Here is a 19,763-nt window from a genome sequence, read left to right on the forward strand (position 1 = left end):
TCTTTAGATTAGGACATCTGTATATCATCCCTTGCGATTCCTTGTAAAATAAAATGCTAGCACGACCCCCCTGGGTCAGATCTCTTTTCTCTTTGCTAGTGTTAGGCTTCATGCACACGAACGTGCTTTTGCGGCCGCAATTGCCCTGAAAATCCACGGGAGAATTGCGGCCCCATTCATTGCTATGGGGCCATGCACACGACCGTGGTTTTCACGGTCCGTGCATGGCCCAGGAGCCCACACAGCAGAAAGAACGGGCAAGCCTTATTACGGCCGTGTTCTGCGGTCCGGGCTCATTGAAAATAATGGCCGTGGCCATGTCGATTTGCGGGCTGCTCACGGCTGTCACTCCGTGGCCAGCCGACCCGAAAATCACGGCCGTGCACATGGCTACGGTCGTGTGTATGGGGCCTTAAACTGGCCATATATTTCTGATAGCTGTCGGCTGAATGCTTGTTTTGCGGACAGCTATTCCTCCCGACTCCCCCATACAAATGCCAGCTCGACTCAGTCCTCGGTCAAGTCTGCACGTGTTTTCAATAGAGAGAAAAAGTATCTCCTTGCAAACAAAAGTATCAGTCATGTAGGAATCCAACATGCCCGACCCTACTCTTCCCCGAAGGCAGATGTCGGGGTAGAGAAGGGTCGGGATTCCAACAAGCACGATCCTTTTGTTTGCAAGGAGATAATCCTTCAAGACGCCGCTAGACAAATTAAATCGGCCAACATACAATGTGCATGGCCATCTTTACAGTGCAAGAGATGAAACACAGTGAAGGTTGACACCATGGAGAAGGAAGATGGGGCCTAAAATGAGAATGTGGATTCCCACCGCCATGGTCACATGGCTGCCAGCAGATGCCACTAAGGGAAGCTCATTGCATAAAGATTTATATAGCTCCCATTTAAGAGTTCACAGTTAATTTCCAAAAAAATCGACAACAGTTGAAGGGGCATAGCACTCAGCCGAGATGGTGGCACTGCCCACAGAAATTGCAGCGTTTGCCCCCCTATAGTCAGATTGCTTTTATCAGAGAATGGTACCCATTAATTAGTATGCATTGTGCACTGGTATCAGTCTCTTATGTGTATGGGTTTTCTCTACTTAAATGCACTTTTAACTACTACGCCCAGCACATACTGATTAGACATCATATAGCCTGATATTCTCAATTCTGAAGGTTAGGATGCTGAGATCAGCAAGAACAAAGTCTTAGGGCTTATTCAGACGAACGTAAACTACGCGCGTGCAACGCGCGTGATTTTCACGTGCGTTGCCCGTAGCTATATTTGTCAATGGGGCCGTGCAGACATGGCAGCGTTTTTTGTGCAGCGTTGCTCCGTTGCAAAAAACTCACGACATGTCCGTTGATTCAGCGTTTTCAACGCATCACGCACCCATTGAAGTCAATGGGTACGTGAAAACCACGCATGTCGCACGGAAGCACTTCCGTGCGAACTGCGTGTTTGCGCAACAGCTGTCAAAAGGATGAATGGAAACAGAAAAGCACCACGTGCTTTTCTGTTGCCGAACATCCAAACGGAGTGTCTTTGCGATTAGCGAACCCCGACAACCGAAGCTAAGTTCACCGAGTTCGGCCGAACCCGGCAAAAAAAATTCCGGTCCGCGACGCCGGGAGACATTCACTGTGCATGGTGCTGAAAGAGTTAAACTGTTTCAGCACCATGGACAGTGACTTGCGATCTCAAAATACATGAACCTGTAAAAAAAACCGAAGTTCTAACTTACCGATTACTCCTGTCTCCTTCCTGCAGTCCGACCTCCCGGGATGACACTTCAGTTCAAGTGACAGCTCCAGCCAATCACAGGCCAAGCACAGGCTGCAGCGGTCACTTGGACTGCCGCGTCATCCAGGGAGGTGGGGCCCAATGTCAAGAGAGGCGCGTCACCAAGGACGCGTCACCAAGGCAACGGCCGGGAAGTTCTCGGTAAGTAGGAACTTTATCTTTTTTTTGACAGGTTTTTCGCTGTTGTGTTCGGCATTCACTGTCGAGGGTGCTGAAAGATTTCGCTCTTTCAGCACCTTGGACAGTGACGGGCGTCGACAAGCCTCATCTCTATGATGCCGGCTGCGCGAAATCACGCAGCCGCGCATCAGACACGGATGACACACGCAGCTGTCAAATGGTTTTTGCGCGCGCAAAACGCCGCGTTGTTTGCGCGCGCAAAAACGCAACGCTCGTGTGAATCCAGCCTTAGACTTATGAACTAGTGAATTATTAGCTGAGAGGACATGGCTAATTATTAAAGCAAATTATAAGCTGAAAATATGATTAAAGTGATCTTTTAAATTCACTAATAATGTTCTACATGGAAACCACCCACCCGGGGGCTTACAGAATGATAAGCACTTTCTGTCTGTTCAGCTACTTCAGTGCTGCAGAACTTATAAATGGATCACCCACGTAGCAGAACATAGAAATGATCACCCACGGACTGTTGATTAGGCGGCTACAACACAACTCTTTGTATACCAAATAAAGGATGTGTAGCCAGCCCAAAACCACAATATAAATGAAGACTTAGAAGTCCAGGACAGGTGACAAATGCCAATGTGAAAAGCCCCAAGACACGGTTCAAGGTTTCTCTAAGAAATAACAAAAATAACTCCTATCTTGAGCTATGCTTAAATAGTAATAAGAATTGGGAATGTAACAACAACCAAAGGAATAATATTCTATTAGTTCTTCATTGTGCTGCTTGTATATTTCTCTTATAGGACAAATCACACAAATAGATTATACTAACAGTAAAACAGTCAAATGAGTGTAGAACGGGTTGAAGCTTCACCATTGGCAATAAATGTAAAATCTAGCATCTTTATAATTTACTTATTCTATAGCTTGTTTTTACAGTACAGAAAACATTTGGTACTTTCTGGAACATGTCGACAAGAAGGCCGTGACTGACTTATGATGCCTTTATTTTTATTACTAATTCTGGATTGTATGAGTACACCCGAGCTCATTACCTGATACGCGGATTCCACGCCTAAATCGCTGACATTCCATGTCCAATGTTTTGTAACCCAATTCACAAGCAGCAGAAAAAAATCTGCGCTGAATAATGTATGTGCAGCAGATTTTATAATCCACAGCATGTTCATTATTTGTGCAGATTACGCATGGAATATCCCAGGATTGGAATCTGCGTGCTGATCCGCGGCAGAAATCAGAGTTACAGCCTTGAATTTTAGCTGCCTGTTCTTTTAAATATCCATGTCGGATGACACGCGTGAACATAACCGAAGGGTATGCTCACTACTGGCGGATTTGTTGCAGAAATTCTGCGATTGAAAACATTTGTCCCAGAAATAGATTTATACGCAGAGGAGTCATACATACATAGAACACTTATCCACAAATGATCTGCACCTGCTTAGCTACCAATTTATGAATAAGCAGTTCTTTTACAGCCTAAGGGCAAATACATATTCAGAGGTTAACTTCAGAACATAGTATAGTAATAAAGTATATAATGTATAGTTGATGGAATTGCCAAGAGATTTGTCACCAGTGCGCCCCGCTGAGCCCTCTGATTGGCTGCAGTGGTTACAGGCTACGTGCATGTAAACAACCACCAGGAATACCGCTGGAGCGACAGCGATGTATCGCCGGGGGCAAGGATATGTAATTATTGTTTTTTGGTTTATTTATTTCAATTCTAGACCCTAATAAAAAACATTTTTACTTCCCGGATAACCCCTTTAAATCAAGTTTTTAGTTTTGTTTTTATTTCTTTATTAGGCTTTTATCTTAGTAAGAATAAAATATCCTCTACAGTTGGACACTTAAATCAAGTTATTATTTTAAAAATATGTTTTAAGTATTTTTGAAGAGGTTTTTTTAAACATTTTCCATGCCGCTATCTATATTTAAAAAATAGCTCTTAATCTTGTCATTTTCACTGAACCTCACAATAGAGTGACACTTCCCATTCTGTAGAGATCACTTCTCAGCAGTCATCTCATTATCATCACAGGCAAGATTACAATGAAAGGTAACACCTCTAAAGAGATAATACCACCATTAAAGAGGCTCTGTCTCCAGATTATAAATTCCCTATCTCCTACATAATGTGATAGGCGCTGTAACGTAGATAACAGCAGTGGTTTTTATTTTAAAAAACGATAATTTTTGAGCAAGTTATGCACAATTTTAGATTTATGCTAATTCGTTTCTTAATAGACAACTTGACGTGTTTTTACTTTTTACCAACCGGGAGTTGTACAGAGGAGTGTATGACTGACCAATCAGTGACCAATCAGCGTCATACACTTCTCATTGTTCCAGCCCAGTGTGATTGTGCAGTGAAAGAAGCTGGACTGGAACAATGAGAAGTGTATGACACGGATTGGTCACTGATTGGTCACTGATTGGTCAGCATCATACACTCCTCTGTACAACGCCCAGTTGGTAAAAAGTAAAAACACGCCCAGTTGTCTATTAAGAAACTAATTAGCATAAATCTAAAAATGCTCATAACTTGCTCAAAAATGATAGTTTTTCAAAATAAAAACCACTGCTGTTATCTACATTACAGCGCCGATCACATTATGTAGGAGATAGGCCACTTATAATCTGGTGACAGAGCCTCTTTAACAATAGGTCATGGACACAGCTCTCTTCCTCCCCTTCCTGCACAATGACCTCTGCACAGGTCACAGAGAATGCCTAGAAAACTCTCCCATAGAAGACAGTGGGTCATCTCCAGACTATTGTTTCCTATAGTACATGTGACTGCTGTAAAGCAAATCTCTAAATGCTGTTAACAGCAGCTCAGGCAAGACGGCTGCCCCCATAATCATATACAGAAAATAGAATAAAAAAAATCTACAATCAAAAAATAAAAACAAACTAGAAAAAAAAGAATAAAAGTTTCACTGTCTAGTTTTAATAAGTAAAAACAATATATCCGTGATACATTCCCTTAAAGTTCAAAATATGGACCCAACTGCAAGAAATATATTTGAAACAAAAAGAAAGAAAGGAGTCGTATACTATATTGGCTTTACATGCCACAGGCATAGAAAAGTTCAAACTTTATTGGACAAATACAAAATAAAATAATAAAATCGAGAATTCAAATCGGACATCTGTATATGAGCTGCACATAGGACAGGAAAACACAAAGATGCCAAGAAGAAAGCTCTAATAAAGAGGGCTAAATGGCCATATCAAAAGTAGCTAAAGTGGCAGTATTCTATGTCGACAAGGGGTATACAGAGGTAAGACACTCAGCAGATCGTAACACAGACAAAGTATATATTATGATGATATCTGTGGAGGAAATGGTTTCTTCACCTTGGAGCCGCTGGACACTTGGAGCGACATGGGTTAGTTACTCATTCATTTTTTCTATAAACCTATATCACAGTTGTAGTATGGGAATTTTTTCCCCTGAGGTTTAGAAATGTCAAGTATGATTGCTGGCCCCCTTTTGTTTTGAGTGCTTGAGTACTACACAGCAGTGTTATAAATGACCATTTCCTCCACAGATATCATCATAATATATACTTTGTCTGTGTTACGATCTGCTGAGTGTCTTACCTCTGTATACCCCTTGTCGACATAGAATACTGCCACTTTAGCTACTTTTGATATGGCCATTTAGCCCTCTTTATTAGAGCTTTCTTCTTGGCATCTTTGTGTTTTCCTGTCCTATGTGCAGCTCATATACAGATGTCCGATTTGAATTCTCGATTTTATTATTTTATATTTGTCCAATAAAGTTTGAACTTTTCTATGCCTGTGGCATTTAAAAACAATATAGTATACGACTCCTTTCTTTCTTTTTGTTTCCAATATATGGTGGAGTTTCTATTTCAATACTGGGGAGGTTATTATCTACACTGTTGGTGACCTTGCCCCCCTTTACTGATTGTCCTGTGAGACATATGTTGATGCAAGAAATATATGGAGTTTTATATTGACACAATGGCCCACATTTATCATGTAGGTGACACCAGTAAAAAAAAAGTTTTAAATCGTAATGTGCAACAAATTTGTGGTAACGTTTGCTACTTTTCTTGTCCCTCGACAAATTTGGAAAAGAACTAAAAAAGTTGGCGTGGTCTCCAGAGACATAGTTTTTGTAAAATGTATTAAATAAAAAGACTAAAAATGGCACCAATTTTGTCACAAATCTGGTCTTAACGGGCGTGGATTTGTTTTTATACCTCTCAGAGTAAAATGCATCACATTTATTGAGAAAAAATACACCAGTCTTCATAAATGTGGACCAATGTGTCTGTATTTTGTGTCCGTATTTCTAACTCATTTCAAAATGCTGATGTGAATAAAGCAAGAGTTAAAGGGGTTGTCTGAGGCATATTAGGGTAAATAGATATCATATGGGCATCATATAAACGGGTCCCGATCTGGCGGACCCAGTGCATCCAAGCATTACATGGATGGCCATTCAGTTGAAAGCTGGACACGCAACGATCAGCTGATCGCCCCGCCAGCTTCATTATAAAAAGGGGTTGTCTTTGTAAGACCACCCCTTTAACCCCTTAAGGACGCAGCCTAGTTTGGGCCTTAAGGCTCAGAGCCCATTTTTCAAATCTGACATATTTCACTTTATGTGGTAATAACGTCGGAATGCTTAAACCTATCCAAGCGATTCTGAGATTGTTTTCTCGTGACACTTTGGGCTTCATGTTCGTGGTAAAATTTGGTCGATATATTCAGTCTTTATTTGTGAAAAATTGCAAAATTTAGAGAAAATTTACAAAAAATAGCATTTTTCAGAATTTAAATGCATCTGCTTGAAAAACAGACGGTTATACCACCCAAAATAGTTACTAGTTCACATTTCCCATATGTCTACTTTTGATTGGCATCGTTTTTTGAACATTCTTTTATTTTTCTTGGACGTTACAAGGCTTAGAACATAAACAGCAATTTCTCATATTCTTAAGAAAATTTCAAAAGCCTTTTTTTGAAGGTGCCAGTTCAGTTCTGAAGTGGATTTGAGGGGACTATGTGTTAGAAACCCCCATAAAACACCCCATTTTAAAAACTAGACCCCTCAAAGTATTCAAAACAGCATATAGAAAGTTTTTTAACCCTTCAGGCATTTCACAGGAATTAAAGCAAAGTGGAAATTAAATTTGCAAATTTCATTTTTTCTGCTGAATTTCAATTTTATTCAATTTTTTTTTAGTAACAGAGAAGGTTTTACCAGAGAAACACTACTAAATATGTATTGTCCAGATTCTGCAGTTTTTAGAAATGTCCCACATGTGGCCCTACTGCGCTCGTGGACTAAAACACAAGCCCTAGAAGCAAAGAAGCACCTAGTGCATTTTGAGGCCTCTTTTTTATTAGAATATATTTTAGGCAGCATGCCAGGTTTGAAGAGGCGTTGAGGTATCAAAACAATGGAAACCCACCAGAAGTGACCCCATTTTGGAAATTACACCCCTCAAGGAATTCATTTATGGTTTTTGTTATCATTTTGACCGCACAGTTTTTTCACAGCACCTATTTGAATTGGGCTGTGAAATGAAAAAAATGATATTTTTTCCAATAAGATGTCATTTTTGATCAAAATTTCTTATTTTCACAAGGAACAACATACCCCATTTTGTTGCCCAATTTGTCCTTAGTGCGGCAATACCCCATTTGTGGTGATAAACTGCCCTTTGGGCCCATGGGAGGGCTCAGAAGGAAAGGACCACCATTTGGCCTACTGGAGCTTTTCTGGTGCTAAGTCATGTGTGCAGAAGCCCCTGAGGTACCAGTACAGTTGAAACCCCCGAGAAGTGACCCCATTTTAAAAACTACACCCCTTAAGACATTCATCTAGAGGTGTAGTGAGCATTTTGACCCCACAGGTACTGTGTAAAAGATAATGCGCAGCAGATGGTGCAGTGTGAGATTTGCAATTTTATATATGTATATGCCATTTCAGTGTCCAATATAGTGTGCCCAGCATGCGCCACCGGAGATATACACCCCTTAAATTGTAATGTGGGTTCTCCTGGGTACGACAATACCCTACATGTGGCTGTTATCAGCTGCCTGGGCATACGGCAGGGCTCAGAAGGGAAAGATGAGGGGGGTAAGCTGTGCGGAGTGCATCAGGGTAAATTGAAAATCAAGGGATGTATGATACATTTTAAAACAATCTTTTATACAGAGCCCTGGTTTTTCGGGACACGTGTCACATTGGTATATTGTGTTCTTCCTTATCCCCCTCTTATAGCAGACTCTGCACCTCTTTTGACTCTTTCCCTTTCCACCGGTTTGGGGACCTTCTCCTGGAAAGTGTTGCCCTGGTACGATGCGCCCCCCCTTCCTGGTCCCTAAAGATTAGATCTTGAAATTCCAGGAAAGTTCCCCTCTGGCCTGCACATCGACGTAGCACATACGCATTGTACAAAGCCATCTGTATGATGTGCCCGGCCAGCTTCTTATACCTCACCGCATGGCGCTGTAGGGCTTCAGGACTTGATTTGACAAGTCCATCCCTCCCATGTACCTATTGTAGTCCAGGATGCAGTCTGGTTTGGGGGTGGCCTTTCCTTCATATATCCTAAATCTGTAGGTATACCCTGATGCACTCTCGCAGCTTATACATCTTCACGCCATACCTTGCCCTCTTACCTGGCAGGTACTGGCGGAATTGAACCCTCCCTTTAAAATGTACCAGGGACTCATCAATCGAAAAACACTTCTCGGGGGTGTATGCTTGGGAAAACCGGGCACTGGAACGGTCTAATAGGGGTCTCCGTTTATACAAACGGTCAAAACTGGGGTCATCTCGGAGTGGGCACGGCTCATTATCAGTATAATGTAAGAAGCGAAGTATTGCCTCATTTATTTATTTTTTTAGGTTCCAGTTAATTTCTGAAGTTGCTTTGAGGGGCCCATATATTAGAAACCCCTATCAAACACCCCATTTTAGAAACTAGACCCCTCAAAGTATTCACAACAGCATTTAGAAAGTTTATGAACCCTTTAGGTGTTTCACAGAAATTTAGAGCAAAGTAGAGGTGACATTTACTCTTTTTATACCATTTTTTTTATAACACAAAAGGATTTATCAGAGAAACGCAACTCAATACTTATTGCCCAGATTCTGCAGTTTTGAGAAATATCCCACATGTGGCCCTAGTGCGGTAATGGACTGAAGCACCGGCCACCGAAGCAAAGGAGCACCTAGCGGATTTTGAGCCCTCTTTTTTATTAGGCACCATGTCCGGTTTGAAGAGGTCTTGTGGTGCCAAAACATTGGAAACCCCCCAAAAGTGACCCCAATTTGGAAACTAGACCCCTTGAGGAATCCATTGTAGTTTTCATGGGGTGCATGCGGCTTTTTGATCAGTTTTTATTCCATTTTTAGGTGGCGTGGTGACTAATAAACAGCAATTCTACTATTGTTTTTGTATACTTTTTTTTTTTACAGCGTTCACCGTGCGCTATAAATGATATATTAACTTTATTCTGCGGGGCGATACGATCACGGCGATACCAGATGTTTATAGTTTTTTTTTATGTCTTATGGCGTTTGCACAATAAAATACGTTTTGTAAACAATCATTCACTTTTTGTGTTACCTTATTCTAAGAGCCATAACGTTTTTATTTTTCAATCAATAAAGCCGTGCGAGGACTTATTTTTTGCGTAACGAACTGTATTTTCCATCAGTACCATTTTTAGGTACATGCGACTTTTTGATCTCTTTTTATTCCATTTTTTGGGAGGTGAAGTGACCAAACAATTGTGATTGTGGTACGGTTTATTAATATTTTTTTTTACGGCGTTCACCGTGCGGGATAAATAACAAAATAATTTTGTAGTTCAGGCCGTTACGGACGCGGCGATACCAATTATGTATAGTTTATTTGTTTGTTTATATATTTTTATTAATAATAAAGGCCTGATAAGGGAAAAAGTGGGACTTTTACTTTTAAAACTTTTATTTTCTTATTTTTACACATCTTTTTTTAACTTTTTTTTTACTTTATTACTTTGTCCCACTAGGGGACATGAGGGCAGGAGGCCCTGATCGCTATTCTAATACACTGCACTACATGCGTAGTGCAGTGTATTAGAACTGTCAGCTACTCACTGACAGCAAGCATAGTGGGTCCTGACGTTGTCAGGACCCACTAGGCTTCCGTCTATGGCATAGCCGGACGCCATTGTTTGGTGTCCGGTTGCCATAGTCACCATCGCCGGCCGCTATCGCGTAGCAGGCCGGCGATGGCAGCTTAACCCCTAAAAAGCCGCGATCTCTATAGAACGCGGCTTTTAAGGGGTTAATCAGCGGGGACACAGCGATCGGTCCCCGCTGTAGGAGCTGTGACAGCTGCTGAACAAGACAGCAGCGTCACAGCTCCTGTATGTGTCGGGAGGACGGCCGAAACGGCCGTTACTCCCGAGACGTACTATTACGGCATGGAGCGCGAACGATACAGCTGCCATGACGTAATAGTACGTCAAGGAGCGGGAAGGGGTTAAGTTTTCAGTAATCAGTTCTGACACTTATGGTAAAAAAAAAACATCTTAAACATTAGGCTAACAGTAGATCGCTAACAGCTCGCTAGAGTTTTTACTAGTCTTTTTTTATTTTAATCCAATATGTGGTACCGCTGCATGGTGCTGCATGGTTTCTGGGGCAGGTGGCAGATTCCCCAACATGTAATAGGCTCTATTCTTAATGTTTTTGTGGTATTTTATTATTATTGAGCTCAATGGGGAAAATACACCAGGGCATATAAAACAATAAAACCAAGGGGTGGCACAGACTTCTAAAGACAGCAAAACAATAACAACCCAGAGCAATGCTAAGTCTCATGCCGTCCTTTCATGCAGTTGTGGAGTGTCACCTGGTTATATTTGAGTTTTCCTATTGTATGTCCATGGGGGGTGGGGAACACCACAAAACCACCATCATCCAGGGGCATTCTATGTTGTTGTTTTTTAAAAAAAAAGCATCACATGAAAGTACTGAATTATATGAAAACACATTGGAGTGGGTCAAGGGGGTATCGTGTAGATGTGTCGCTTCAGGGCACCATTGCGAATCCTGGACCTGGGCCTCCCCAACGGGCCACTTGCCATTATTAGTTGTGCTGTCCCTTCTGTGGCTGTAAAGCCCCCCTGGTGTCAGAGCCGGGTGCGGACGCAGTCTTTGCACCCCTATAGATACGCCACTATATATTCATGACTTGAACACAGGCATAAATGATGAGAATGAATAAATACTGTCCAGCTTGCGTACAATATTAATAGTATGCACCTTATATACAGAAGGCATTGGGATGTGTCAAACAACTGTACTGTATGTATATGATCACAGCAGCAGGGTGACAGGACAAAGTCCTTCTACAACAGGGACACCTCCCCCTAATGTGAGGGGGTCACAGGGCAATCCTGTATTTCCATGCCACTAAAACGGGTACTACAACCTGTATATGAGAGATGACCTGCACAAGGGAGGAATCCTTCTATAGTGCAGTGTCAAACTACAACTCCCATCATGCCCTGACCACTTGAATTTGACAGCTCACTTTTTCGCTGTGGTGTACTACCTGCGGCTCTACCAGCACTCGCTGGCAAGGCATGCTGGGAGTTGTAGTTTAAAAAACAGCTGGAGAGAGCCAAAGGTTGCAGAGTACTGCTAATCGGTGAACTTGAGCTGTCACCGCAGAGGTATGCCGCTGTATATGTGAGGGGACTGCGGGAGCAGTATGGAGGGGCTGCAGGCAGGGGTCGGCTGTGATGTAAAACGATCATCTGTATATTCACTGAAAAAGAAGGTTTACGGGAAAACTGCAGAGCAGGAACGTCATAGTGACACAAGATGCCTGTGAGCTCCACACAGTACTGGCATCCCGGCTCTGCGCATATGCCACTCACCAGTGTCTGCTCATATTTCAGAGCCCTGGGCTCCATCCCGTTTCCAGGCATGGCTGCAGCTCCTTGCAAAGCCTCTGGTCGCCTTCTCTCTCCCGCTAGCTCGTTCTCATTCAGGACAAGTCTCTCTGTCCCACGTCTCTCTGCTTATCCCTCCTTGGTCTTATCGTCCAACCCCAGTTCCCGCCCATTCTCCGCCTCTTCGATGTGTTCCGACGTCCAGGTCTTCCCTCACCGCATCATGACTGTGCCCTGGACACTGGGACTAGTTACCTCACATGGTGGCCCTTACACATCATGGCACACGTAAACATGCACGTCAGGACCCACCCAGTGCTGGCCTTATCATAGTCTCACACATGGGCTTTTCTGAGATTGCAAAGATTTTTTTGTATTATAAAACTGAATTTGATGTCTAGTGCTAGAGCCATTAGATACTGGTCACATGCCTATGCTAGGTGACGGAGAGATGCAATATCACCATGAACTACATGTCACTGTGGGCATACTATTTACACACGTCCCGAATGGTAAGTTGTTTGTATTCAATAATGGGGCACACTTATGTATTGTAAGGCTTCGTTCACATCTTCGTTGAGACTCCGTTCATGGGTTCTGTTGGACTTTTTTTCAGGGGAACCCATGAATAGAATCCGAACTGAAACAAACGGAAACCATGAACGGAGTCGCAACGCATATGTGAACAAATCCTAAAGTGTGCCTAACCTGACATTGGGCATATAGAAATGCTACTGCACGCTGGGCCGTGTATTGTGCTCTGGTCCTATTAATTACAATGCCATGGCAACAATATCGCCGAAAGAGCTGTAGCGTCTCTTCACGACCGATGTCAGGTCAGACCCGTAAACAATATTATCCAGACGAAGTAAGGTTGTAACGTTAATTGTACCGCCAATCATGCAGTATCGTCTCCACACCGATTTCAGATCCGGGCGGCGAGAGATCGCAACTAGAGGTGCATGGTAGGCCCTGTTCACATCAGCGTTGCCCTTCCGTTGAGGGGTTCCGTCGGAGGTTTCCGTCAGGTTAACACCTCAACGGAAAGGCAAATGGAAACCTAAGCTTCCGTTTCCCTCACCATTGATGTCAATGGTGACGGAAACCTAGCTAATGGTTTTCGTCTGTTACTGTTGTGATAGGGTTCCGTTGTTCTTGACGGAACCAATAGCGCAGTCGACTGCTATTGATTCCGTTGAAATGAATCTCCTGGCTTTGGCATAAAAAATTGCCACAAAAACAGCATTTGTGATTCCAGCCTTAAAGAGGCTCTGTCACCACATTATAAGTGAGATCACGCTGTGCAGCGATTAAGCCCTACACAAACTTTACCGGAGTGTCAGGATTGTGAATAGACATCGCGTCCTGGCTGGAGGTGGTATCTATTCACTCTCAAGACACTTCAGTAACGTTAATGTGGGTGTATGTGACAGCACAGCGTGATCTCACTAGATCACACTGTGCTGAGTACAAATGGACATGAATGGAGAGAAGTGTATGACGCTGATTGGTCACTGATTGATCAGCGTCATACACTTTTCTTCACAACGCACACTTGGTCAAAAGTTAAAAAACGCTCAGTTGGGCATTAAGAAACGAATTAGCATAAATCTAAAATTGCTCATAACGTGCTCAAAAATGATCGTTTTTCAAAATAAAAAACACTTGTGTTATCTACATTACAGCGCCGATCACATTATGTAGGAGATAGGGCATTTATAATCTGGTGACAGAGCCTCTTTAAAGCGAACCTTTCACCTCCCTATATGTGTGCAGCTGAGTGCAGCATGTAATAGCCAGGGCTGCACAAACCCTGGGGCACTTTACATTTTTTTCCTACCCTCCTCCGTTATCTAGATAATGGTGCCGTTATATTTGGCACCCGATATTTAAATAATCCCCTGAACTGTCAATGGGGCGTGAGCTGAAGAGAAGAGAGCGTGTGCGCGTGCGCGCACGCTCTCACTCTTCAGCATTCGAGAGAGAGTCTTGTCCTTGTCTGCCGAGAGCTGAAGAGTTAGTGAGAGTGTGTGCACACGCTCTCTTGTCTTTAGCTCTTGCTGTGGCACTGTCCGCAGCTGATTGCACAGTGACACAGCGATGTTACACACCCCCTTGCCAATTACATGCCCCATTGACAGTTCAGGGGGTTATTTAAATATTGGGCGCCAAATATAATGGCACCGATATATAAATAACGGAGGAGGGTAAGAAAAAATGTAAAGTGCCCCAGGGTTTGTACGGCCCTGCCTATTACATGCTACACTCAGCTGCACACGTATGGGCAGGTGAAATTGTTCTCTTTAAGCTAACTATGCACGTATCCATTTGCCCTCAATGCCTCTGCCCATGCAACATTTGGAACCATTTATTTTAGTTCCATAAACATAAAAGCAAAGCTTAGGGTTGCATTTAGATAAGGAAGATTTATGCTAGAAATACTTGTCCAAATGCCACTGACACGGCCTGCCCATGGAAACCCTTCAATGCTCTATGAGGAAGAGGAGGATTGTTTAACTTATTTGGAGATTCACAACGTATAGTTAATCTCCTCTGAACAATGATGAGCGCTATTGTTTCCATGAAGTGTCCCGAAATGTTAGGCCATGCATGGCCTGCTTTACTAATACTGACAACATTTCTCTCAGGGACCTGGTCACATTTTGCAGTTCAGTGTGACCATATCCCTCAATAAGGTGTTCACCGGCTTGGGAATATGCAATATTATACGTTTAGGACTCCTTTTTGTTAAATATAAAAGAATGCATCAGCGTATGTGGTGCATACCTCAAGTCACAAAGAAAGTGACAGAACGCTTTAATATCTTGTGGACTTTTCCTTTTGAATTCTCCATTTGCTCATATTAAGAAAACCCTGACTGGGACAATCCTCTCTTTTATATTTTTCTGATAAAGTTTGACCGACTTTTTGGATTGTGCTGCGTTTTGGGATAATTTCCAGTGGATAAAAATCTGTCCATGGTCATGTGATGGACACACAGGTACTGGAAACGGTAAAGGTACAGCTCTGATACACATACTGTAACTGTAACGAGATGTGCACCTGTGTGTCCATCACAGGACTACTGTCATTGCATAAGTAAACCTACCCCAACGTGTGACGTCTGCCATGCGTCTGATGCATTAGTTGACTGCATTTCATTACAGTATCACTTCATAACTGTCACGGTCACAGGGTGTGTGGACCCACTAGGCCGTTCCGCCGTAGCGGAGAGGCAGCTAACCAGGTCTCAGTCTATACAAAAGTCTATAGCAGTTCGAAACACTCGGGTACCTGAAGTAGTCCAGACAGTGGCTGTGGCTTCAGCACGGATGGAGGTCGGTGCAGCAGGTTGCGCCAGACGTGGCGGTCAGTACAAGATGTGGCAGAAGACACTGGACGTGGGAGAAGACACTGGACGTGGCAGAAGACACTGGACGTGGCAAACGACAGCAGGTGCAGTAGGACACGACTCCAATGCTAGTAGGCACAGGAACAAGAACACAGCACGGGATACAGGAACAGGTAACAGGGCACGGGTAACAACTGGAACGGGAAACACTAAGGGACCATTTGCAAGACAGACTTGGGATAAACTAACAACGCTCAGGCAAGGATCAGAAGGGCTGGAGCCTTCTTATAGACCAGGAAATCATGTGGGTTGATGATGATGATTATTTTCATGTGCGCGCGCTGGCCCTTTAATAGCGGGCACCCTACGGGACACAGCGGACCGGAGACGAAGTGAGCGCTGGCGTTTCCTAGGAAGGAGATGGGGACCAGCGCTCACAGATCCATGGCTGCGGGCGTCGGGAGGTGAGTGAACCCGACGGCCCACGGCTGTGGATGCTACAATAGCAGTAAGTAAAAACTGCAACATGACAGTGGCTTGACAACAGGTCAACATTCCCATTGACTTATCGGAAGAATAACTTGTTACCTTGAGTTGTACAAAAGTGGCATTGTGCAGCTAGATTTGCACAACACTATGTATAACTAAAGGTGAATAGGCAGGAATATCTCCATCTCACGTCTGTTTTTCCTATGTGATCTTCTTGTTTTTTATCCAAACTCTCTCCTTTCTCCCTGTGTATCCACATTATACTATAATTCCCACTTTTTGCCATTGACCATGATGGGAAAACCATTTGGCCCCCAAAAAAAGTTGAGCGGAGCTGATGACAAACAAAGTGGCACAGTGCTTTCCTAAGGCCTTATTCACACGACAGGGTCCCGACAGGTTTGCATCCGTTCCGATTCTGTTCCGGGCGGTGCATATCTGTACAGTGACATCAGGGGCAACTCCTGAAGTGGTATCCCCATGGGGCCGGTGATTCCACTTCAGGAAAAGCCCCTGTCGTCTGTGTCCATTTATAGACACTGAACGTTACTGGCTTCTCCTGGTATGGAATCCCCGGTCACAGAGTGTTCGGGGATTCCGCTTCAGGAGTTGCCCCTGATGTCACTGCCCAGATATGGACAGAGATATCAAGCGCTCTGTCCAGGAGAGGAATCCCCGAACACACGGGGATTCCGCTCCTTCAGGGAGCTAAAGTGGGGCTAGCACATAGCAGAGCGGGGAGATACCTCCCTGCTCTGCTATAGTGGCGTCGCTACAGCAATAGCAGCCGCAGCAGCTGCTAGCGGCGCCATCGGCCATGGGAGGTGTCGCCGGGCCAGGGCGCTTTTAAAACCAGCAGGGGAAGGGAACCAGTGCAACGCCTCCTTCGACCTGCTGTACACCCCGTCCCTGCCACACAGTACCCCTGTATAATGGCACCCCCACATTGTAGAAACTAACCTGCAGCATACAGGGCTTCGCCCAAATGGCATAAACTACTCCTCCTCACATGCACTCTGCGCTGTAAGGAGAAAGCGAGCAACGGTAGACACGGCCGTCACTCGGGACACATTCCAGTGATGGCCGTGTATTACCCGGCCCCATAGACTTCTATGGGAGCCGGGCGGCCGTGTGAACGGCCGAAAATAGGGCATGTCCCATTTTTTGACGGCTGGGTTTCCCGACCCGTCAAAAAATCGGTTGTGTGAATAGCCCCATTAGGGGTATATTGTTCCTACTGAGGCCGGGTGACGGCCGTTTTATGAATGGCCGTCACCCAACCGGGAAACCCTGTCGTGTGAATAAGGGCTAAGCCTGATTACACTTCGTTTTAGACATTAGCAGGGGCTATTTATTTTTCATTTTTACTTTGGCATAACAGATAGGCACATGCACAACTAAACCAGTCCTTTCATGCAGGGGCACTGTATACAGCAGCCAAAATATATGGATGGCTGTGATATGACTCCTGTGTGTAGATATTGCTCTTACATTCTTGATATGATGCCCCCTGGTGTTGTTTTGATGTATTGAGAACATCCATCTAAAGCATTTGGTGATGTTCTAATGCGCCTATTCATCGTGACTAGAAAACCCAAAAGCACTCTAAGAGACAAGCGATTATATTGATTCCAAGGAAGAATTATTTTATTTTCATTCATTCCACATGGTATGTTAACGTATATATCAAAATTAATTCAGTGCAAGCGATAGGTATTTTTGACGTTTCGGCCTAACCAAGGCCTTTCTCACAATCGCTGCAAGTAGTTTCGGTAAGTGTTCTGATATATGGCGTCTGAAAATAAAATAATTCTTCCTTGGAATCAATATAATCGCTTGTCTCTTGGAGTGCTTTTGGGTTTTCTATACATCCATTAGTGGGGTACAACCCGAACCTGGATAGCACCAACGAATTGGAGTGCATCCTTACTATCTTAAATTGAAATATTCATCGTGACTGGCCTGCACAATAGTAGAAAGCACTACGGCGCCCGTGTACAAGAACATCCAAGCAGTGGAAATAAACTACTGGGCATGTGTAAACTTTACCCAAACCTTCATTAGACGTAAAGATTTCCCACAATATAGAGTTGGAAAAGGAGCCTCCACGTAAAGACAATACAGGAAACGACACATATAAGACTTCGTTCACATCTGCGTCGGGACTCCGGTCATGGGTTCTGTCGGAGCTTCCCATCAGGAGAACCCATGAAGTCAATGGTAATGCAAACGGAAACAATGGTTTTTGTTTGCCTTTCCGTTGATGGGTTCATCCAACGGAAAACTCCGACTTAACCCATCAACGGAAAGCGAACACTGATGTGAACACACCCTTTGCTGTCTAATGGTGCATGTACAGAATACATACAGATTTACTCCAAAGACATAACACAAAGTATATACTTTGTAAAGTAAACTTCAATTGACAAATGTCTGAGCTAACAAAAAAAATACTTATCCAGTAGGAATTTTCCAGTTGTAGGTAAATAAAGCTTGATCATTGTATAATCGAAAAGTTCTGGATCACTATTTTTTGGCTTAACTACGTTGTTTTTGCCAAGTACAACTTTATTACATGTATTTCTAATTTTATGGTAGGTATTGGGTATCACAAAAGTAATTTGTACTGTAGCTTTTTCATATTATTGTGCTACTTGTTGAAAATCAATTAACCCCAGAAAATTATTTTAAATACTTATTAGGGTATGTGCACACGATATCGACAATTACGTCTGAAATTACAGAGCTGTTTTCAGGAGAAAACAGCTCCTGTATTTCAGAAGTAATTGCTCGTACTCGCGTTTTGCGAGGCGTCAATTACGGGCGTAATTTGGATCTGTTCTTCATTGGATTCAATGAAAAACGGCTCAAATTACGTCGCAAGAAGTGTCCTGCACTTCTTTGCCGAGGCTGTCATTTTACACACCGTCTTTTGACAGCGACACGTAAAATTAAAGGTCGTCGGCACAGTACGTCGGCAAACCCATTGAAAGCAATGGGCAGATGTTTGCCGACGTATTGAAGCCGTCTTTTCAGTTGTAATTCGAGGCATAAAACACCTCGTTTACGCCTGAAAATAGGTCGTGTGAACCCAGCCTTAGGGGAGATGTATCAAAAGTGTTGTGAAGAAAAAGTGGAGGAGTTGCCCATGGCAACCTTTTAAATTCCACCTCTCATTTTTAGATGCCTTTTGAAAAATTAAAGCAGTAAACTGCTTGGCAGGATCACACACACAGTTTTGATGCAGTTTTTGTGGCATTTTATTTTGTGAGGATATGCCGGGAGATGCTGGAAATGCTGTTTCACAAAAAAAATAATAATATCATAATCAACTCGCTGCAGATCATACAGTGACTACAGTGCTGATTAGAGGCAGAATAAACATTTACATTAAGTGACTCATCGGTGACGTCTCAGATTCTAGTTATTTTCTTCTCCCTCCGATCCAGATATCTATGATGGATTTCTACCGGCCACGAACCATTTCTGCAGTTTTCCGCTCAGATGTCTTCAGCTTCTCACTTTTAAAACATTTCTGCACCTATAAACAAAGTTAAAATTCTCAACACCTCTTACTATAATAGCGCCATACACTGTGTCCCTGATTATAATAGTACCATACACTGTCACACACACACCGTGCCCTAGATAGTGCCCCCATAGGGCCTCTGTAGATAGTGTCCCATATACAGCCCCTGTAGATAGTGCCCACATATGCACTCCAGAGCTGCAAGGCAATAGTGCTAACCACTGAACCACCATGCTGCCCTACATATAGCTTCCCCTATATATAGTGCTCCACGTATAGCCCACCTCTGTAGACAGTGCCCTACATATAGCCACCCTGTTGCTAGTGCCCCACAGGTAACCCACCCCTGTATATTAAGAATTTGTACTCGGCACACCTTGCTTGTGTTACAAAAATATATATTTTTATTATGGATGCCAGAGGCTGCATGTGCGACGTCGACGTTTCGGTCAGACAGACCTTCGTCGGGCACTGAGCCGTGCT

The 19,763-nt window shown here is 43.4% G+C and overlaps 1 protein-coding gene across 2 annotated transcripts in view; it reads right to left on the reverse strand.

Moving 5' to 3' along the window:
* The window catches only part of CLCN2 (chloride voltage-gated channel 2), a 202,695-nt gene extending 190,519 nt beyond the window's left edge, over positions 1-12,176 (reverse strand). The window contains exon 1 of one of the 2 annotated variants that reach the window (XM_075861910.1): positions 11,896-12,176. In XM_075861910.1, the coding sequence (XP_075718025.1) occupies positions 11,896-11,946 (51 nt within the window). In that variant the 5' untranslated portion in view covers positions 11,947-12,176. The remainder of the gene's footprint in view (positions 1-11,895) is intronic. The other variant, XM_075861911.1, reaches the window with a different exon arrangement.
* Positions 12,177-19,763: the final 7,587 nt, after the last annotated feature.

This window comes from Rhinoderma darwinii, chromosome 4, assembly GCF_050947455.1.
Source record: "Rhinoderma darwinii isolate aRhiDar2 chromosome 4, aRhiDar2.hap1, whole genome shotgun sequence".
Lineage (NCBI taxonomy): Eukaryota > Metazoa > Chordata > Amphibia > Anura > Rhinodermatidae > Rhinoderma > Rhinoderma darwinii.